Here is a 21,161-nt window from a genome sequence, read left to right as displayed (position 1 = left end):
TGTTGTTTTGCAAAACAGCCCAGGCCCTGCTCACTGCTCCGGCTGCTGCCTGGCCTTGTCCGCTCTGGACACAGGGCAGGGCCTTTACCATGGTGTCCCCCGCACCGCAATGGCCGCAGGAGTGGGCCGGAGGGTGGTCATCTTCTGAAAATGCCCCCTTCTCTCCAATTTTGGGTGCAAGAGAAGCCGGGGCTGGCACCTCAGCCGGACTCTTGCAGGCTGGACGCTGCTGTCCTTTGGCAGTTGGGTGGCATTGGCAGCAATTTCCAGCCGGGTTCCCTGGCTGTCTTCCTCCTCCTTTCCCAAATCCCTTTGGCCTCAGCCTGCCGAAATTGGAAGGGCAGATAACAAGGGGGCAGATGGGACACCAAGGACAAGCCTTCAGAGAGACGTTTGGATACTAACCTGGGGATGGATAGACAAATAAGTCTCCTTTATTTTCACATTTACTTTCTGGCACCTCAGATTATCTATCTATCCAGACAGCCATTTCCCCCTTAACATTTCCCACTGAATTCGTGGAAGTGGGTTTTCAAAAGCTGCAAGAAAAACAAAAATGCTAATTGAATCTAACACCCAAAATGGTCCACAAGGAAAAGCCCAGCAGTGATAGGAGATGTGCTGTCCGGAGGGGTCATGGGACTATAGTCCCCATCATCCCTTACCAGTGGCCAGGCAGATGGGAGCTGCAGCTCAGCAGCATCCTTTCTATGACATTTGCTGCCCAGGGGACTTTCTCAGCGGTGGCACCGCTCTGCAGATCCCTTGCCTGAGAAAGTCACTGTAAGTTAACACAGAGACACAAGCGATTTCTTGTTTTAATCTGGAATTGTTTTAAATTGCTTATTGTCCCATCTCCACTTGACCCTGAAATCCCGCAATAAAGGCTGGGGTACAAATATTGTAATAAAAAATAAGGAATATAGGGAAATGAACAAATAAGCCCCACTGTATGCTCTTTGAGACTTAGTCCCCAGAGGGTTGGAGAAGCCTCGCTGGTTTCGCAAGGACATGGGTTGAAGGGTCGTTATTTCATTGTCACCTCTTTTTATTTATGTTTTTGCAGTTTGAACATTCATTTCCAGTTTAAGCCCTGACAAATGCATCCCGCAGTCCCATTTCCAGTTCAGGTTTCCCCTTGTGCTGGGAATCAAGGCAGGGGCTTGGCAAGCAGATGGAGAGAGGATGAAGCCATCCAGAAAGGGAAGAGGAAGGTTGGTGCATGCTGCTGGTGATGGTGGGAGCATTGGGGTTTTAGGGACTGGCAATTCCCCCCCCCCATTTTGCATCTTTCACTCCGAATCCCCTCCTTCAAAGGGGAAGTAAAAGAGCTCTGTCTCAGGAACTCATTCAGAAACATTAATATGCCAAGAAACCAAGGATGCTCACCTTAAGGGCTGTGCTAAACTCTCCACAGCTATATCCACTTTCTCAAGAGCAGGTTCTAGTCCTCATTGTCAGCAGAACAGCATTTCCCAGAAAACAGAGGTGATGCGCATGAAGCATGGGAGCAGGAGGGGGGGTCAGGATCCTAGCCGTGCAATGCCACCCTCGAAGGGTGACTTCTGAGGAAGGACAGTGGCAGGGACGGCCACAGCCAGGGAGCCAAAGAAGGGAAGGAGGTGGACAGGCACCAGGAATAATTTATACCAAACCAGATCACAGCCTATTATGTGTATATACAAAGGAAAAACCCAGCAAGCGCTGCCCCTCCCCACTTCACACCATCTCTTTATTGCCATTGGGTTGGGGGGCTGCGCTGCTCAGATCTTGATCTCAGTCCGGAAGGTCTGCTGGAGGTGCTGCTCGGAGGGCTTGGCTGGGCGCCTCCGGGCCTTGACCGTCAGGGAGCCATCCGGGCCCAAGGCAGAGGTGACCGAGGTGGGGTCCATGTCCTCAGGCAGCTGGCACTTGTGGGTGAAGGTGTTCACGATGGTCCCGTCTGACGCCAGCTGCGTAAGAGGGGCAAGAGTCAGTCGGGAGCATTCACATACCCAACAACCATCCCAACTAATCCCCTTCAGTCTTGCTTCTTCAGCACCTTTAATGTCCCAGTTCCCCTCTCCCCCTTCTCTCACTTTTGTCCTTGGCTTCCTTCAAACGCTGCAAACAGTTTTCAAAGTGCAAAAAGTACAGTAGTTTGCACTGAAACGACGAGGGAGAGAGGAGGGGGTCAGGATCTGGCCCTTCCCAGGCAGAAGCAAACCATGGCAGCCACTCCTGGCTTGCCTCTTTTTCCTCATTAACTTATGCCACCATGATCTCACTCTGAGGCCACGCATGTGTCCTGGCTTTCATCAGTGAAAAGTTGGAGCACAGGCATTAATTGGAGGGCGCACACCTTTGATGGGGGTCTCCCAGAGTCTGAAGGTAAGGGTCCCAGTCCCTGAGTGTTCATGCAGAGTTCATCGCTACCAACACTCTCCAGCCTCAACTGCCTGGCCAGTGAAATGGGCCTCCTGGCTTCTGACCTTGCTGGCTACCAAACACTGGATGAGGGTCTTGACTCTGCCAATTCCCCATGACGACCAGCTCCCTGCTCAGACCTGGGGACCTTCAGCCCCCAAAACCCACTTGCATGGGTTGCCCAGTCCTGGGGGAGAGTGTCAGGCCAGCTTCCCTGGCTGCCTGCCTTCCAAAAGACCAGCTGCCCATCTCCTCTGGGAGCTGCAAGGGAGTTGGAGGCACAGTGGCTCTGATGTAGGGAGGCTAAAGGAGGGATTTGGGTTTCCATCACCAGGGCTTCAGCCCAGGACATTACGTTCCCCTGCAGGACAGAGGGAGCGATCTCCATGTACCCGTCCAAGGAGTAGAGAATTTGTCCCCAGGACTCTGGCCAGGAGAATGCGCAGCACGGGGAGCGGGCAGTGGCTGACAATTTTGCTGCCCCAGTGTCTGCTGCCCCACCTGCCTCATGGTTGGTGCTCCCACTGAGAGAGAATCAGGCTGGTGCCTTTTTGTGGTGCTTGTTGGCTCAGGAGAGAAATGGGGGGTCTGAAATGCCCCCGTCCCCTGGTATGCCTTTGCCAAGGCAGCATTTCCTTCCCTAGCCATTGGTGGGGAAAGAAAACTGGCCAGAGGCTTCAGACAAGAGGCATGTCAGGACTGGGCAGGCTTTGGAACCCAGGCTGCTTTCCTCAAGGAACAGACGATCCTTGCACCCAGGGCCCCAGCCCCAGGAATTCCTCTGGAGTCAGACCAGCTGGCCTCTTTCCTCCCTCCCTCCCTCCCTTCCCTTCCTTCCTTCCTTCCTTTCTCTTTTCCCATTCTCCTTCCTTTGTCTTTTATCTCTCTATCCCTCCCTCCGCCTGGAAGAGCAGTCCCTCTGTGCCTTTGGGCTTATCTTCCTGGCCTACTTTTCTTCTGCTTTGCCTCTGATGGGGAAGAGGGCTCTGGGCAAGAGGAGGAAGTAGGCAGCCCCAACAGGCCTCTGGGCAGCCAGTTTTCCAGAGAAGGCCCTGCATGCCATTTCGTCTCACTGCCACCGGAGGGCGCCAGGGGCTATAGCCACAGCTGGACACAAATGGGACCCCTTCCAGAGGGGTCTGGGGTGTTTATGGGAGGACAGGCAGGAGACACCCCTCCAGACTTCCTCCTCTTCCTCTTCCTTTTTGGGCTGGCTTCTCCACCTGCCTCTCCTTGTGGCCCTGCAGAAGGACCAGCAGTGGACAAGGGAGAGCAGCGCTTGCCATGGTCCACCAGCCCTTAACCTCCGCCTGGGCAAACAGACATCTGAGCGCCAAGGGTGGCTTCCTCCAGCCCTGACCTTGCCCCCAGGGGCCTCACCTTCTCCGCATGAACCTCTATCTGGTTTTTGGAGGTGGTGATGATGATGTCCTCGGGGGAGAAGTCGCTGACATCCACCGCAAACTGGTATGTGTCCCCCAAAGTCTTGATGTTCCCCGTTCCAGCGGTACGACCTGCAGAGAGATGAAGGAGAGGGGTGTGAATTCCACCATCATCTGTCCCCCAGCCTCCCAAGGATGGGCAGAAGGCAGGGAAGGCGTCCTCCGCCAGGAACGGGACCAGGGCAAACAGAGAACGTACCCAGTAACTGCTTTAAAGTTCATACTTGAATCTGGAGTAGTTAAAAGTGCCACACTGACATGGGAGCCACCCAAGGACACGAGTGTGGCTTCAATATAGAAGCAGAGCTGGGACTGTAACTCCCAGAATCCCCCAAGCCAGCTGGGATTATATGGGTTTGTAGTTCTGAAAAAGGACCATTTTCCAGCTTAGTGTTTTTTTAATGAAGGGCCAGAGGAGATTTTATGGTTGCATCTCCTTGTGGATTTCTCTCAGCCTCCAGTGGTCACCTGCAGGACATGGATTGGGGCCTTGGCCCAGGGATAGGGAAGGGTTGGTTCCCCCCAGTTCAAACCTCCTTAGCCTCCAAAGTCCAGGAGGTCTCTTTCCTCCTGAGGAAGCCCACAGCTCTTAAGCAAGGAAAGGTTTGGAGGATGGAGGGCCACTACCAGGCCCAGCATCCCTCCAGGAAGGAGGATCCGGAGGGAAAATAGAGGGTTAGGATCTTGTTGCAATAGTCCCTGGCTTCTTGCCCTTGCTGCCCCTACCAAGGCCAAGCAGTGGAGGGAAGGGGGGGCAGCCAGGGTTTCCCATTCAAGCCCAGTCTTGTACACTGGGCCCTGCCACGAGAGTTGTCCATGGGCACCAACTCTGTTCCTGGCTTGCCTTCCTCTGCTCATCATCTGCTCTGTGCCCAGCCATGGCAGGGACTGGGTTAGATGGTCCTTTGCAGTCCCTTGATTCTCTCATTCTGGGACTGTCACTCAGCAAAAGCAAGCAAGAAAAGCATTGCCTCCAGCTGACAGAGCAGGGAAGGACAGCTAATTGTCAGATGCCAACCTTGACCTACCAATCCCTAATTCTAACTCATGGCATACATCTATGGGAAGAGCATGTGGCACACACCCTTTGCTTGAGGAAGGGTCTTGAGTTCAGGCCCAAATAGTCTCCAACCTCAAGGGCTGTGTGATAGCAGGCAGTGGGGAAGAACCTCCTGTGGGCCTGAGACCCACAGCTCCCAGAGGGAAAGACAGTCCATTGCCCTCATCTCCATTTTTCCTCTTCCCTCCCCATCCTTTTTTTCCCCTTTTATGTCTTGCCTTCTTTGCCTAGGAATGGGACCAAAGCGGTGGGGGTGCTTTTAAGAAATGGATAAGGTTTCTGATGAAGCCCCACTCTTCCCACCCTTCTATTCCAGGTTGCCTCTGTTCCCAGCATGGCTGCCCAGTACCCCCAGGACTTGCCTGAGAAACCCAGGGGCTCATTGCACGTCTGCATGAAGCCTCCGAGGCTGTCACCGAAAAGTCCGCGGGCCTTCTCCATGGGGTGAGCCCTGAATGGTGGCCTCCGGATGAGAAGTCGAGGAGAGGACAAGGCTGGCCCTGAACCTGGGCAGCAGCACCAGCAGCAAAAATGTCAAGTTCGGTTGGAATAGTTGCTGGACTTTTCAGAAGGTAGATAGATAGATAGATAGATAGATAGATAGATAGATAGATAGATAGATAGATAGATAGATAGATAGATGTCTTGTGTGGATGCAGCCCCAAAGCCGACCTCCTCTTATTTGTTGTTTTTTAATGGAGAGCAATTCCCAGCGATGCTGGCCCCTTCCCGGAAGCTGAGCACTGGTCTCCCAATGGCACTTGTGGGGGCTTTTAAAGGCCCCCTCCCACCTCCCTGTCCTTCTCCCGGGCGGCCTTCCAGGCCTCTTGTCCGGGGCCTATATTTAGGGCGTTGTGCATCACAGTCCTTGTGGAAAGATCTCCTGAGTAGGGGCCCCAAACAGAGGAGAAAGGGAAGGGAGCCAGCATTCCTGCCCGCTTTGATAATCGCTGCCCGGCCACGGGACTCTTGGCAGGTGCTCAGTTTTCCCAAAAAAGAAGCGTGAGTCGGCATGGGGCTGGCCGGCGTCTGGGCAAAAGAGCCCAAAGTGGAAAATGCCAGACCTGCCGGGGAGAGAGAAAGTGGATCCAGCTTGGAGCGGGGAGGGGGGGGTCATTTTTATATTTTGGATGACAAATCTCAGAATCAGCCATACGCACGCGAGGCAGGTCTGGATTATGGGCGTTGTCTTCCAAAAGAAGTAGCTTTTGCAAGCTCTGAAGTGGACCCCTGAAAGGTGGAGAGGTAGGGAGAAGGAGGCCTGGCAGAGAACAGAAAAAGGGCCTCTGCCCTCCAGCAGGCTGGAGCCCAACAGGGCAGGCAGGCAGAAAAGGAGTCCACTGCTGTGCCATTTCGGCCTGTCAAGCAGCCAAGAAAGAAACCCAGGCAGCCAGGGAAAGGGAGGAAGGGCTGACCCTCCTCCCCAAAATTCACACAAACAGAAACACGTGTGCCCCTTCCTTCCCCAAACCTTCACCCATGTAAGGCTATACAGTATTTCTTTGCCAAGCCGCCTGCCACCGGGAATGTACTTTGGGGGCACATGGGGAGGCGGAGAAAGCACAGTCACTGTATTACTATGTCAGATCCCGAAGGGGATGAGCTGCCCGGGAAGCATTTCACAACCAGGCCGTCACCCTGGATGAGGTGGGCAAAGCGAGGGGTACAGTGGGAGCTAAATGTGGCCACTTGGTCACCCAGCGCTGGGGAGGCACAGCTGAGTCACATTTGGCTCCTTGGAGGCCGGCCAGCTGGCCCTCCCACCCACTGGCTGCCTAAGGTCACGGAGGAGGGCGCCAGTGCCCTACGGATGATGGGATTGTCACCCCCCATGCTCTCTCCCCCTACACACACACACACACACACACACACACACACACAGAGAGAGAGAGAGAGAGAGGAGGCCTGTTGGAGCCCCATAAATCCTCTGCCACAATTGTGCCCACCCAGGACCCCTCCTCACCATGAGGTCCCTCCCTTCCTTCCATTATCTGTGCTGCCACCTCCTTCCTGGGGATGGAGGAACCATAGAAGCCTAGAGTTGGAAGAGACCTCAAGAAGGGCCATCCAGCCCAACCCCTTGACATGCAGGAACACAAAATCCAAGCACCCCAAGAGATGGCCACCCAGCCTCTGCTTAAAGACCTCCAAAGAAGGAGGCCCCCATTTTCTAAGGCAGCTGCATCTTCCACTCTCAAACAACAGTTACTTTCAGGAGGTTCTTCCTAATGTTTAGGTGGAATCTCTTTTCCTGGAGTTTGAACACATTGCTCCAGATCCTGTTATCTGGAGCAGCCAAAAACAAGCTTGCTCCATCCACAATATGACACCCCATTAATATTTAAACATGACTGTTATGTCACCCCTGAACCGTCTCTTCTCCAGGCTAAATACCCCCAGCTCCCTAAGTCGCTCCTCAGAGGGCTTCATGGTTTCCAGATGATTTTATCATTTTGGTCACCTCCCATCTTCTCAATATCCTTTTGGGTGGGAGATCCCCCTACACCCCCCTCTGGGCCTTGGCCCCTTTTGACTGTCCCAGGGCGAGGCTTCTGGGGCCCATCCCTGCCAGGGAAAAGAGGTATAGGGTTCACCCTCTGGATGGCCGGAGCTGTGGGCAAAAGGGAGAGGCGGCCTGGCTGGGGTCACTTCCAAGCCCTGGGGCCACTCTCCCCGCTGGCCCTGGCCCTCCCCTTCGGAGCCGGTCCCTGCCTTTGCTGGGCCAGTTCTATCCAGCGTGGGTTTGGCCGGCCGGCTGGGCTGGCTGGCTGGCTCTCTCAAGGGCGTTTTGGCAGGCCAGACACACCTGGGCATGCTTAGAGGTCACAGAGACACAGGGAGGGAGGGAGGGAGGGCACAGGTGTTGTGTTGTGTGTCTCTCTCTGTGTGTTTATTACCTGGCCAGCAGCACAGGCACTGAAAAGGGAAAGGCAGAGCTCTCCTTGTTGCCCTTGGGACCCCAGAGCCCCAGGTCTTTGAATCCCTGCAGTTTCCTTGGAGGTAAGCTGGGCTGCCGTCTTTGGCACTGACCTTGCGTGAGGGAGTGCCATTGAAGACAGGGGCCAATTCCTGTGTCAGTGGGGCTGTGTGGCCAGACCTTGGCAGCTAGAGATATGGCAGGGTGAAGGTGGCGGAAGGAAAGTCCTCCTGAGGTGGAGGAGGAGACCTATCAGAGGGATACAAATGAAGTTGCTATTTGGAGTAATTCTTGCTAATTTGAGGTTTCTTTCTTTTGAACCTCAAGTTCTATTTAGTTTGTGTGGTTTGAGTGTTGGACTAGGACTCAGGAGAGCAGGGTTCAAGTCATCCCTGGAACCTACTGGGTGACTTTGGGTAAGCCACACTCTCTCAGCCTCAGAGGGGAGCAAGGGCAAAACCACTCTGGCCAAACCTTGCAGGGAAGACCCTGTGATAGGGTTGCCGTGAGTCAGAAATGATAGGGTTGTTATACATCAGAATCCTAGGCAGCATGTTTACGTTCAAGTCCACTCTGTTCCTGGGATTGCAGGTGTTTTATCTTTCCAAAAGATAAATGATTATTTTCATTGTGGTCTGCAGCAGCCAGAGTGCTGCAAAAGAGGCACCCAGGCTGCGTTTTTCCTAGTCCTGAACTCTGGTGTCAACAAACTGCCAGGAGCCTTGTGTGAAGAAAAGGGCACTCTGGATGTGCCCAGAGCACTCTTTTCCTTCTTACTCCCTGCATCCTGTGGCTGCTATCTCTGCCATGGGGCAAGTGTGGTCCGGTGGGGATTTGGGGGCAGAGTGCTGAGCCTTCCTCCTCCTCTTCACAGTTGGCACAGGTGGGTCTCAAATGAGTGCCAACCTGAATCCTCCCCTGGCACCTCCCCATTCGCCAGCACCTACCTCCTGGGTCCCTCTCCTCCCCCCTCCAGGCTCAGGCATCCCCAAAGGCAGGTCATCATGGCCACGGGAGAACCCCCAAAAGCCCACAAGGACGAGGAGGGAGGGCAGCTTCTGCTTCTGGACAAGACCCGGCAGCCGTGGCCAAAAACCCGGAGGAGGGTCAAAGGTAAGAAGAGAAGCCTGGTTTGGGGGGGGGCGCTGGGACTGGGTCCATGGGGTAAATTGGCTCCAGAAAGAGGTCCCTCTCTTGCACCCTGGACTCAGGCTTGACCCAAGGCATTTTGGCTCCCCTGAGGCAGACCAAGTTGCCCATCCCTTGCCCTTCTCTCTCTTGGAGGTTGGAATGCAACCATTACAGATAAAATCCCTGACCATTTGGTGCCCCCTCAAAATGCCCTAACGCTATTCTATAAGCAGGATGCTGGTCTGTAGAGTCTGGAAAAGGTCTTTCCTTCTCTTTTTTGGATTACAATTCTCCTGCTGGCCATGGGGAAGGGGGATTTGGGGAGGTCTAGTCCATAAAAAGCTCTCCTCTTCGCACAGGGCTATTCTTCTGTCCCTTGCTCAGTTTTCACAACCAAGCCATTCTTTGGCCTTTGGAGGCTTGATGTTTCTCAAACGGACAGTCACATTGGCACATTTAGCTACCAGCATTTCTGCAATGCGCCAAATGTAGAGCATAGCTGTTGTGTATTTGCATGTGTATCTGTCTGCCTCTCTGTCCCCCACCTTCCATCCCCTGGAAGCTGGGTGTCCATTTTGGGGGGATCCCACTGGGACCAGCTCCTGCTGGAAAACTGGGTCCACCTTGAAGGGGCAGCAGGACTCTTGCTCCCTTCCTCCTCTTTGCTGCCTTTCCCAGGTTGCCTGGAGTGCGTCAAGCGGCAGCTCTTCCGCGTGGGAGATGACTGGTACTTCCTCTTCGCCTTGGGGGTCCTCATGGCCCTGGTCAGCTTCACCATGGACTTCACGGTTGCCAAAATGGCCAATGGTAACAGCTGCCCGGCCGGGTCTCCCTTCCCTGCCATCAGACTCCCTAAATCACCCATTTGGGGTTTTATACCCCCTTTTTCTTCTTTAGGGGAGTCTTCTGGTTCTTGGGGCATGAACCAAGAATGGTGCCCACCCAAGAGATTCTGCTGACTTGAGACAGAGGCTGCATCCACACTGCAGAAATAACCCAAGTTGATGCCACTTTCACTACCATGGCTCAGTGCTGAGGAATTTTGGCAATTATAGTTTGTTGTGGTACCAGAGCGCTCTGACAGAGAAGGCTAAATGTCTCCCAAAACTACAGTTCCCAGAACTCCACAGCATTGAGCCGTGGCAATTGAAGCGGTGTCAAACTGGACTATTTCTGCAGTGTGGATGCAACCAGAGACACAAATATTAGACACACTCACACTCCATGCAACCTCTCACTTGTGCCAAGGTGCTGAGGACCCAAAATTAGCCCCGTTGTTTCGGCACAGAAGGTGGAAAATACCACAAGGCTCCTCTGTTCCTCCCAATGGCACAGAGACAGAAGCAACAAAGGGGAGGAATCTGGAGTCACCCTGGAGACCGGCTTATTTAGGACAAGTCTCCATGGATGTTGACCCACTTCTTTAGATGCATTATGGTTTATGGTCACGATCATAATCTGCATTTGAGATCCCATTATCCCCAGTCCCTCCCAACCCCAGACACTGTGTAATGACTTAAATACCTTTGATTTTAAACTTTCTTCTCCATCAGCACATCAGAAGAAATGGATTGGAATCCATGGAGATACGCTGCTAAAATAAACCCCTGTAGTCTCAAAGGATTCCCTTCCCCTTTTCCACTTTAAGATGAAACTGGCACAGCTATCTATCCCCATTTATCTGAAACAAACCAAATGGACAGAAAGCTGCCTATTCCATGTTATACCCAAATACATCGGCTGAGGTGGCTGCCTCATTTTGCTTAATGGCAGAGTGGTTTTGATATGAGTCGCTGGCTGCTGGAATCTACACATAATATTCCACAAAAGTAACTTCTCTGGGCTCTGGCCCAGGGACATGCTGTGTATGCTAGTATGCTTTCCTCCAATGTCCTCTGAGTCAATAAATGAGGGTCTCTCTCTGTTGTTTCTTTCCTCCATAGCCCATGCCTGGCTTTACCAAGAGGTGGGCAATTACTCGCTCCTGAAATACCTCTCCTGGACCACGTACCCCATGGCTCTCTCGGCTTTCTCCACCGGATTCGCCCAGAGCATCACCCCTCACTCCGCAGGTAAGTGGGACTGGAGGTAAGTGTGGTCAAGCGCTGGAAGCCAGGGGTCACCATCTGGACCAGGCCCTCCAGATCCCCCAGCCCCAAGACAGACCCTCTGCCAGCCTCCAATGCCTTTCTCCCTGCCCTGGTCCTGGCAAGAGAGGAGCTTCTGGGCGGCAGGGGGTCTGTTGCCCCCCTTTCCAAAGTCTTGACCACATTTTCCCTTCCAAAAGGAAGTGCACAGAGGCCGCCTTTCAGAGGGCCAGGCTGGGCAGCAGGAACCCACCACATCTTGGAAAGTCTCTTTCTAAAGTTGGGGTTTTAAAAGTGATCCACTCATTCTCAAAGTCAGGAAAACAGAGCAACATTGTTCTTGCTCGCACCATTAGCATTAGAGAATGTAACTTTGTTACACTCCTGTGACCACAAAGGTAATGAAAGTAACTTGTAATGAAGGTACTAAGAGAGCAGTAACAATCAACCAAGAATCCAGTGCCATCCTAAAGGCTGGCACATTTTATTTGGCTCCTGGGCAACCATGAAAAGGGGGCAGTTGGGGAAGGAGGGATTTGCTCAGCAGACCATGGGAAGAAGGTAGCTGGGGCTGGAGAGGGGTGTCAGGAGGAGGAACTGCAGCCCCTGTGGCCGATCAGCAGTCCAGATGTCCAGCTGCCCACCCATCTGCTCCCTTTGCCCTCCTTCTGCCAGGTTCAGGCATCCCTGAGCTGAAGACCATCCTCTCTGGGGTGATGCTGGAGGAGTACCTGGCCATCGAGAACTTTGGGGCCAAAGTGGTGGGGCTGACCTGCACCTTGGCCTGCGGGAGCACCATCTTCCTTGGGAAAGTCGTAAGTGTAGACTCCTCGGCCCCTCCGTCACTCTTTCTCTCTCAAAGGAATCGCCCCCTGAAACCCCTGGTCTGGTCCAGTTCATGGCTCCAGGGAGACGGTGGAGCAAGCTGCCTTTCTGCTGCTCCAGAGAAAAGGGTCCCATATGAGCGACCCCAGTTTGCAAAAAAGGAGATTCCAATAGAGGGATAGGTGGCCCTCCAGATACTGCTGGTGCAATTCAAGTTTCCTAAGGCTTCAGCCTTTGTTTAGGAAACACAAATATTTAAACATAAAAAACATCAATGCCAGGCTTCTTAAAGTCTAGCTTTCAATCAGCAGAGCAGCAGAAACCCAAACCCTAATCCTAACCCCAGAGAGCTACTGATGGAGAAGAGAGGTTGAGAACTGCCATTAAATCTTGTCTCCCTAAAAACCTCTGGATCCCAGGAGGTCCAGGCTTTGTTTTAAGAGGGAAAGCACTATTAAAATCTCCCACTTGATGGGAGACAGAAGTAATGGGGTGCCCTGCACGGGGGGTGCCTGTAAGCGGGGAGGCTTCAGGGGCTTCTGCAGCTGCTGCCCCCCAGTCTATTGGGGGAATCAGGCCCCTTTCACCCCTTGTCTCCCCTTTTTTCCAGGGCCCTTTTGTCCACCTCTCCAGCATGCTGGCCGCCTACCTGGGCAAGGCTCGGACCAATGTCTCAGGGGGGTACGAGGTAAGGCACCCTCCCCATTCCTCTGGGGAGAAGAGATGGGGGTCCTGCTGTCTGCCCAAAGGAGGACCCAGACTCCTTGCTGCTTAAAGCAGAGCTGCAACTGCCTCCTCTTCTGCCAACAGCCATGGAGGCCACTGAGCACCTCCAGATAACTGAGTGAGTTTGGCACAAGGGAGGCAGAAAATCCCACTCCGCGGAATAAGGTCTCATATTTTAATTTCCATTTGTGAACCCATCCCACAAATCTACTGTTTGAGGCGGCTGCCTTATTCTGCCTCTGAAATGTGGGTGAATCACCCTTTAATGCACCTTTCATCCAATGTGGTTGGTAGGCAAAGTGTGGAACCATGTGTGGGTGAGAGTGTAAGAGAGAAAGAGAGAGGTTTAAAAGAAAACCAACAGCACTCTTAGCATCACAGAATCATCACTTCTCCTAAATTTGTCCTGGATTCCAAAATAGTGCAGTTAATCACTAGAGCAAGTTTGTTTTGTATATCTTTGGACGGAACCCACCAGAGTCATGCTGGTGCCCATCTGTCCGGGGGATTCTGGAGGGTATAGTCCCCAAAAGGAGCTTCCCTGGGCTTTTCTTGCCATGCAGAGAGAGAGTCTTTTCAGTGAGTGCTTTGAGGCTGCTACCTGGGTGGTTTTGTAATTCTGAGCACAGAACTGGAAGGTTGTTTGTGAAGCCAAATGGACCAGCAGTGTTGGTGACTGAAGGCCTTTTAACACAGGCACACACACCATTTAGCAAATGTTTTCAGACTGTTGGGAACAGAAATCCAGCTGTGAGAGAAGCTCTTAACCCTCAGGGAGGGAGTGTTGGGCCGCAGGAGGTGGAGGTGAGGTTGGGTGAAGCCTTTTCATGCCTTCTTTCCTTCTTTCCTTCCTTCCAGAATAAAAGCAAGCAGAACGAGATGCTGGTGGCCGGTGCAGCTGTTGGTGTGGCAACAGTCTTTGGGGCTCCCATCAGTGGTAAATGGGGCCGTGGGTGGCAATGGCGGGGCTGGGCGGACACCCTCGGATGATGCCAGCCTTGGGAAGGAGGCGTAGAGGCCATGCCCTTCGGAGCGGGATTCACAGAGGCACCTTTCTTGGCTTTGCTTTTCTGGTGCATCTACAATAATTATTGGTTTGAAAAACACAAGCAGGGCCAATTTCATTGAGAGGGAGCAGAAACCCCCATGCAGGATGCCAGGCCATTATGTTGAACCACCCAGTGGTTCCATATTGGCCATGAAAGCACCTGGTTTTGCCCTGAGAAAGAGCTGGCCCCCCAATGGAGGGATTTGCCCCTCTGGGGATAAAGTGGGGCATTCCTAGGCTAGGTTTTGCCGTATCAGTTGCCAGTCCCTGGCCAGCATCATGCCCTCCATAATTTCAGAGATGAAAACGATTACATACATGGCCAAGCAGCATCAGAATGTGGTCAAGATGGCAGAGGTTACTGGCGAGGAAGAACTGAGGAAGGGGCTGCAGCGGTTTGCTTTTGCCTGAGCTGGGACTGTTGGAAGCAAACTGGGGCAGTTGGAGTGTGTGCTGCCTTGTCAGGCGCTAATAGGTGTGTCCCCTCTGCCTCCTTCCTTCTTTCCTTCCTTCCTTCCTTCCTTCCTTCCTTCCTTCCCTGCCAGGAGTCCTCTTCAGCATCGAGGTTGTGTCCTCCCACTTTGCGGTCCGCGACTACTGGAGGGGCTTCTTTTCTGCCACCTGCGGAGCCTTCATGTTCCGACTGCTGGCCGTCTTCAACAGCGAGCAAGGTGAGGGGGAAAAGGATGGAGGGAAGGAAAGGAGATCCTTCTGGAAGGATGATGGAGCAGAGCCAGCATGCGCAGAGTGTGTGCAATGTGCCCATCCTCCCGTGTGATTTGTGCCCTCATTTGCCCACAGTGCCCCTTTGGGCTACATGTACAAACCCATTCTGCACTGAGCCTCTCCCTTGTCCTCCCTCCCCAAAGCCCCCTCCTCACAATTCAGTCCCCACAGCCACCTCTAGATCCCCATTCAGTCCCTGCCAGCAGGCCAAGTGAGACAGGGCAAGGGGATGCCAGGCCCAGTGCCCCATGGCATTTAGGGCACCGAGGAAGGAATGAGAGGAGGGGGCTCAGTGGGGGCAGCTGTTGAGCCCCATTTCATGGGTCCAGTGAGTCTGCTCCAGGCTTTAACAGAGTTGTCTAGAGTGCTGCATCTTATTATCCCGAAATAAGCCTGGCACCACAGACAGCTCCTATAAAGCAAACCAGGTTTCTAAGAAGAAGAAACATTTTCTTAGGCAAGGTGGTTTTTGCCAGTTCCTTCCCCCAAAACAGAGCCTGCAGCAGCCGGTATTCATTGGTGTTTTCCCCTCCAAAGATGATGAGTCGTATCTTGTCTGCCTCTCCACCCCAAATCCCTGCTGTCCCTGCTCCAGAAACCATCATGGCCATCTTCAAGACCAGCTTCCAGATTGACCTTCCCTTTGACTTGCCGGAGACCTTCTTCTTCATGTTCCTTGGGTGAGGGGAGCGTGTTGGGGTTCTCCTGGAACCCATTGTGGCCGGTGTATAAAGACCTTGGGTATCAACCTTTCTCTCTCTCTGCCCCACTTTTCAGGGCCGTCTGTGGGGTGGTGAGCTGTGCCTACCTCTTCTGCCAACGCTGGCTTTTGGGCTACATCCGGAGGAACTCGTTCACAGCCGTACTCCTTGCCACAGAGTAAGCTCCCAAACAGTCCCCGATTCCCTTGTAGGAAAAGGTGTCCTTTCCATTCTGCTTGTGCCTCCTTTCTGCCCCACAGACCACACTCAGGGAACTGCCATTTCTTAAGGGTTCTGGCTTTGAGAACAAAATGGGGATAAGGATGTAAGGAAGCAGAACGCAAGCATAAGAATGTAAATTCTGCCCAAAGGATTGCTAAGTTTTGCTTCACAAGAATCCTCCCACTGCCTAAGTATTCTGGGAAACACAGCACTGAGCAAGCAGTTGCTCACTCCCAGTCTAACAGAAAGAGGAGCTTTGCATCCCCTCCAGAGTTTATCCATTCCTTTCCCTGGAGATCCTGGGCCACTGAGAAAGTCTTTAATGCTCTTCTGGGCCACAAACCCCTGGGGCTCCTTGCCTTCAAAGGGTGGGCAGCTGCCCAGTGGGATCAGTTATGTCCAGACAAGCCTGGCCTTCTTCTTTGCCTCCCTTGGTCATTTCCTTTTTCCGTTCTGCCTTTCTAGGAAGCCGCTTTACTCGGCTCTGGTGGCCCTCCTGCTCTCCTCCATGACCTTCCCACTCAGCCTGGGCCAGTTCATGGCCTCCAGGGTAAATACTGGGGGCTGCCTTTTGGGGTCCTGCTGCTGAAGAAAGACCCTGCTGGAGCATGTACAAAGGCACAGGCAGCTCTCCCAAGCGCTTATGGGCTGACAACAGGGAGGCATTGGAGAGAGAAACCATTGGCTATCCTTAGAGGCAGGCTCTGGTTTTTTAGTGGCCGGCTGCCCTTCTTCTCCCCAGACTGGCCAGAAGCCTGTCAGTGGGGCAGCCTGGCATAGTGGTTAGATAGCTGGGCTGGGGATGTTTGAGATCTAGTTTACCCTCCCAGAACTGAGACGTGTAATTCACCCAGGGACCTTGGGCCACCCTTTTTCCCGCATCCTGGCCTACCTCACAGGGCTGTTGAGAGGAGAAGGTGGGGAGGAGGAGAGCCAAGTCGTCCCAAGTGCCAGGAAGCCAAAAGTGGGGAAGAAATGTAACTTAAGGAATAAACTCCGCAGCTGACCATGAAGGAGCTCCTCACTTCCCTCCTGGACAACCACACCTGGGGGGTCCTTTCCCAGAATGCATCGCTGGCCAGGCCTCTTCACGTTGACCCCTCCAACCTCTGGCTCGAATGGTGGGACCCAAACATCACCATCTTTGGCACGCTGGTGGTCTTTCTGGTGATGAAGGTACTCAGGGCTGGCAAAGAGGGATGCCTTCATGGGGGTCTCTCTGTCTCCTCCGTCCATCACTTCTCTAAGTCTGGGTGATGGGGGCACATGGCCTTAGAGGGGAGAGGTTTGGGGTGGGATTCCTGGCAACCTTTTCTAAGGGGTCTCTGCAAGGCAGAGTGTGTGTGGATATTCCCTGCCAGCACAGTCTTGCTGCAAGAGCTGAGCAAAGAGACCCAGCGTCCTCTTCTTCCCCAAACAGTTCTGGATGTTGACCCTGGCCACCACCATGCCCATGCCTGCTGGGTATTTCATGCCTGTCTTCATTTATGGTAAGTACACTGTAGCTCCAAATCCACCCCTTCAAAAATCTCAACCCTTCCCTCCATGGAGGATTCACTTTGCTAGTGGCTGCTGGGAAACATCAAAAGAAGGGGGGTTGGGGAGAGTTAATTTAGTTTGAACCCAGTTCAAAATGCCTAGTGTGGCCATGGCCCCCGCGTGGGGGTGACCCACTTTTCTCTGCCCTCCTCCCTTGACCGTCCATAGGAGCTGCCATCGGACGCCTGGTCGGGGAAGTGGTTGCCTTTCTTTTTCCTCAGGGGATCCTGTCCGAAGGGCTGGTCAGCCCCATCACACCTGGCGCCTATGCCTTGGCAGGTGGGTCCACTTGGGGGGCTTGGGCCTGGGATGGCCAGAGGGACAGAAACCAGGTAGGGAGAGCTGGACATGGCCAGTGGGATTGAGAGAGAGAGAGATTTTATGGGGCTACTTGCTGCCACAAAAGACACAAGGGTCAGGCACAGCAATGGGAGATGGTCTAGACTAGAGTTTGAAAACAATAATTCAAATTAATTTGCAACCCCTAATTATTATTATTATTATTATTATTCTGCCATGGTCTTCAGAACTCACTATTGCCATAGATCCACTGCTGGTGGCATTCATTGCACATTTCTCATCTCTTTCATGAGTGTGTATTTGTCTACAAATCGCCTGTTGACGTATGGCTACCCCAAGGATTTCACAGGAATCCTCAGAGGTGGTTTTTCCAGTTCCTGCCTCTGATATAGAGCCCACAGCACCCAGTATTCCCTGGTAGTCTCCCGCCCAAGTACTATCCAGGGCTGACCCTGTTTAGCAGCCAGGACCAGACGGGATCTGGTACCTTAGAGGGTTTATACCCCACTTTCATTTATTGCTGGTGATTTTAGCAGTTATAAATGCTGAGTTTAAGGAAAAACAACCAACGATTTCAGAGATTATTGAAAGAAACATCAGATTTTTAAAAAAATAAATGAACTGTATTTAATATACAGTATTGATTTTAACAGCAATGCATTGGCACTAACATCAGTGCATTTGAACTGTGCAAGGTGGACTTTCTTTTTCCCTTGGGGGGATGTTGGGGGGGAAACACAATCCATCTATTTTTGGAGGTTGGGGTGACCCTTCTTTCCTCCCACTGACCTTCCTTCCTTCCTTCCTTCCCTCCTTGACCAGGGGCAGCTGCCTTCTCCGGGGCAGTCACCCACTCACTCTCCACGGCTTTGCTGGCCTTTGAGATGACTGGGCAGATCTCCCACATCCTACCGGTCATCCTGGCTGTCCTAGTGGCCAATGCCATTGCCCAGAAGCTCCAGCCCTCCTTTTACGACGGCACCATCATTGTCAAGAAGCTGCCCTACCTGCCTCGCATCCGGAGCAGGCACATCGGGTGAGAAAGCCTTGCCCACTGTGCCCACCTGGCTTCCTGGCCATCGGCCCCATTGTGTTTGGGGAGGAGGACCACCTTGGTGTCTTGTCCTTTGACTCCCTTTCAAGTTGTGTTGGTGGGAGGGTAGCTTTATACAGGTGTGTTAAACCAGCTCTCCATCACTTAGTTAAACATTGGAACTAAGTGCTGAAAGATGGAGGAAAGGCTGCCAATTTGAATGGCTTAAAAAGAGGAGGCAGATAAAACTATGAGGGTGGCCACTGACCATAATGGCTAATATGCCATGACTCCTTTTGGCTTTTCCTGGTCAGCTCCTACAAGGTTACTACGCAGGAATTTATGAACACAGATTTTGTCACTCTGCCAAGGGATGCCACCTTCCAGGAGATCCTTGGAGTGGTCACTTCGACGGATGACCCCGAGTACCCGGTGGTCGACAGCACTGGTAAAGCAGGACCCCCCATTTATTCTGTCTGGTTCTGATGGAAATGATGCAAGGGAGAACCAGAGCTTGGGAAAGCTCCTTCTGTGGATTATGCAGACTGGCGTTTTCTGGACATCATTGTCCAAAAAGGAACTTTTCCAAGCTTGGGATAGAATGTGGTAATAGCAAGGCAAAGCAACCATAAGTGATCCCAAAAGCTGTCATGGGGGAAAGTTGGGAGGGGCTTTGCAGAGACCCGCTTTGCCCCATAGAGGACACTTGGGCCACAAGCTGCCCCCTTTTCAGTATCTCATCTGATGAGTCTTGTTTCCCCTCTCTTCCTACATTTGCCACAGAGACCTTGATGCTTCTGGGGGTTGTCCAGAGATCCGAACTTGTCAAGTTCCTCCAGACCCACGACATGGCTGGCCGGCCCCACAAAGAGGGCCAGGACGAGGTGGGTCTGCCCAGCCCCTGGGTCCCACGGGATCAGTGGGGTGAGGGGTAGAGGGGTTGTATCAGTCTTATTTTCCCTTTGTTATATTGTGCCTTGCCTATCCAGTGGGTGGGGTTCAAGGGTGAACCGTTTAAAACATTCTAGAAATTAAATCAGTAGGCAGCCAAAACATATGAAATCATTTGAACAAGTAAAAAACATTTAGTACTTTGTATCTGCACCTTTTGGGGGGAGAAACCAGTTAGGACCCCCAGGTTTATGCTCACTGGAGTGAAAACAAAGTGGGTGCCATACAGACTTCCAATGGGGAGCCACAGCAGAGAAGGACCAAGATGCTGGGAGGCATAGGAGACCCCTTGCCACACGCCTCGCTCCTTGGCCGTCCCTCCTTATATAGGGCATCCCAGAAAGTAACTCCCCTAAGCTTTTGGGGCACAGGGCAGATAGGTCAGAGTTCCCCTTTTGGGCATCCCTCATCGACCTTGCTCCCCAGCCTTATTATGGGCAACCTTCTTTCTGCCTCTGCCTCTTTCTTTCAGCCTCCCTCTTGCCAGACGCTGGGCGAGGGATGCACCTTCAGCCCTGTCACCCTGCAGCTCTCTCCATGGACGTCCCTCCACCAGGTAAATGGGGGTGAATGTGGGGTACAGGTGAGGAGAAAAAGAGGGAAAAGGAGGATGTGACACTCCCATGAGCCCCTGGCACTCCCCCTGGCAGCAATGGCTTCACTGAGCCTCCACCTGCCAAGGCAATCTACCAGGTGCTGCTGGGCAACCATGGGAGGGGCTGATTGGCGGGGCTTCCTTTTATGCTATGCATTTATTATTATATCCTTCCTTTCTTTTAGTGGTGGACAGAACAAGGGGTTTGGGCCTCCAGAGGGGACCTTGAGGGGAGTCCTAACTGGGGAGGGGGATGTTGGGGAGACATGGAGGAAATGCTGCTGGAGGACAAGGTCCCAGGGCAGCCCACCCCAGAAGCATTTACGGGGGGGGGGGGGGGGGGGGGATGGTCCTCCAGAGAAGATGCAGGGATGCTGCTGTCTCCATGGAAACGGCCAGCCTGGCTGAGGGATGCAGAGGAAGACTGCCAGTCTTTCTGGCCAATAGGCAGGCAGAGGGGCCGCTGTGGCCTTGCCTCTCCTGCCAGCTGCCAGGTATCCTGGGGGGCTCCCTGCCTCTTTCTCTCCCCAACTGACCCCTTCCTTCTCCCCTTCTCTCTCGCAGGCTCACAACCTCTTTGAGCTGCTCAACCTCCAGTGGGCCTTTGTCACCCAGCTGGGAAGAGTAGTTGGGGTGGTCTCCAGGACAGAGGTAACTTTTTTGGGTGGGAGGAAGAAGAGGTACAGAGACCCCATCCAGGCACACTTTCAGGGAAGCAAGCACCATGGACGGTGGCCTTGCTCCTGAACAGGCATGCTTCGGATGGGGCTGTTCCTTCAGAATCAGGCCACCTGGAGTTGGACTGTGGCTCCCAGCAGCCAGACACAGCCAGTGTCACCGTCTGCCTCATTTTGCCAAGTGTTTTGGTGCCTCTGGCTTCCATGCACCTTGAAGACATGGCCTGAAAGCTGCAAAAGCTCATGTTATGCTAAGAGGAAACAGCCCCAAAGGTGCTGCTGGATTCCTTCCTTCACGCTCTCCTCCCACATTTCCCATTTTATGATGAAAGAGACCCCCCCCCCCCCGGTTGTAAGTGGGACAGATCCAGAGCCTCTTGCCTTTGGAGAGGCACCCTTTGAGTTCTGCCTTCAGCCTCCGTCTGTCTTCTCTTTCCAGCTCAGGAAAGCCATCGAAGATCTGGCCAATCCAAAACCCACAAAGTAGGAAAAGGGCAAAATGGATGGATGGATAAACGGACGGAGGGAGACCCTCCTTGCAGATGCCAAATAGCAGTTCCCAAAATGCCAGGGGGCAAAGACTCTGGGGGGCACAATGGGTCACTGGCCCCCCGGTCTGGATTCCTGACCAAATCCCCTCTCTCAGACCACAACAAAAGAGAGGGAAGGGAGCGCTCGCTCTGCCTTGCTCCCTTTTTAAAAAACTGTATTATTTTTAAAATCATTTACTAAAAGGCAACCCTGAAATACAAGCACACTTTCCATTTCCCTTTTT

The 21,161-nt window shown here is 53.0% G+C and overlaps 2 protein-coding genes across 6 annotated transcripts; one reads left to right on the top strand and one right to left on the bottom strand.

Moving 5' to 3' along the window:
* Nucleotides 1–1,027: 1,027 nt before the first annotated feature.
* HSPB7 (heat shock protein family B (small) member 7) lies at nucleotides 1,028–5,399 on the bottom strand. The gene is made up of 3 exons (XM_042480022.1): nucleotides 5,271–5,399; nucleotides 3,787–3,920; nucleotides 1,028–1,952 (listed from the first exon to the last, which is right to left on the bottom strand). Exons 1-3 carry the CDS (start codon nucleotides 5,347–5,349, stop codon nucleotides 1,764–1,766), a joined length of 402 nt encoding a protein of 133 aa, XP_042335956.1. The 5' UTR covers nucleotides 5,350–5,399; the 3' UTR covers nucleotides 1,028–1,763.
* Nucleotides 5,344–21,138, top strand: LOC121937110 (chloride channel protein ClC-Kb-like). 5 transcript variants are annotated; one of them, XM_042480017.1, is made up of 20 exons: nucleotides 5,344–5,480; nucleotides 8,802–8,938; nucleotides 9,635–9,763; nucleotides 10,900–11,028; nucleotides 11,719–11,858; nucleotides 12,479–12,556; nucleotides 13,453–13,531; nucleotides 14,188–14,313; nucleotides 14,964–15,048; nucleotides 15,146–15,247; nucleotides 15,757–15,841; nucleotides 16,294–16,467; nucleotides 16,712–16,781; nucleotides 16,999–17,109; nucleotides 17,953–18,166; nucleotides 18,478–18,611; nucleotides 18,947–19,047; nucleotides 19,587–19,670; nucleotides 20,274–20,360; nucleotides 20,826–21,138. In XM_042480017.1, exons 1-20 carry the CDS (start codon nucleotides 5,440–5,442, stop codon nucleotides 20,871–20,873), a joined length of 2,154 nt encoding a protein of 717 aa, XP_042335951.1. In that variant the 5' UTR covers nucleotides 5,344–5,439; the 3' UTR covers nucleotides 20,874–21,138. The 5 variants fall into 5 exon arrangements, with proteins under 5 accessions (XP_042335951.1, XP_042335950.1, XP_042335952.1 ...); XM_042480016.1 differs by having other exon boundaries at nucleotides 5,374–5,480; nucleotides 8,700–8,938; XM_042480018.1 differs by lacking the exon at nucleotides 5,344–5,480 and adding an exon at nucleotides 6,045–6,153.
* The last annotated feature ends 23 nt before the right edge of the window (nucleotides 21,139–21,161 follow it).

Source organism: Sceloporus undulatus, chromosome 7, assembly GCF_019175285.1.
Source record: "Sceloporus undulatus isolate JIND9_A2432 ecotype Alabama chromosome 7, SceUnd_v1.1, whole genome shotgun sequence".
NCBI lineage: Eukaryota > Metazoa > Chordata > Lepidosauria > Squamata > Phrynosomatidae > Sceloporus > Sceloporus undulatus.
This window is presented reverse-complemented; position numbering and strand designations above follow the sequence as displayed.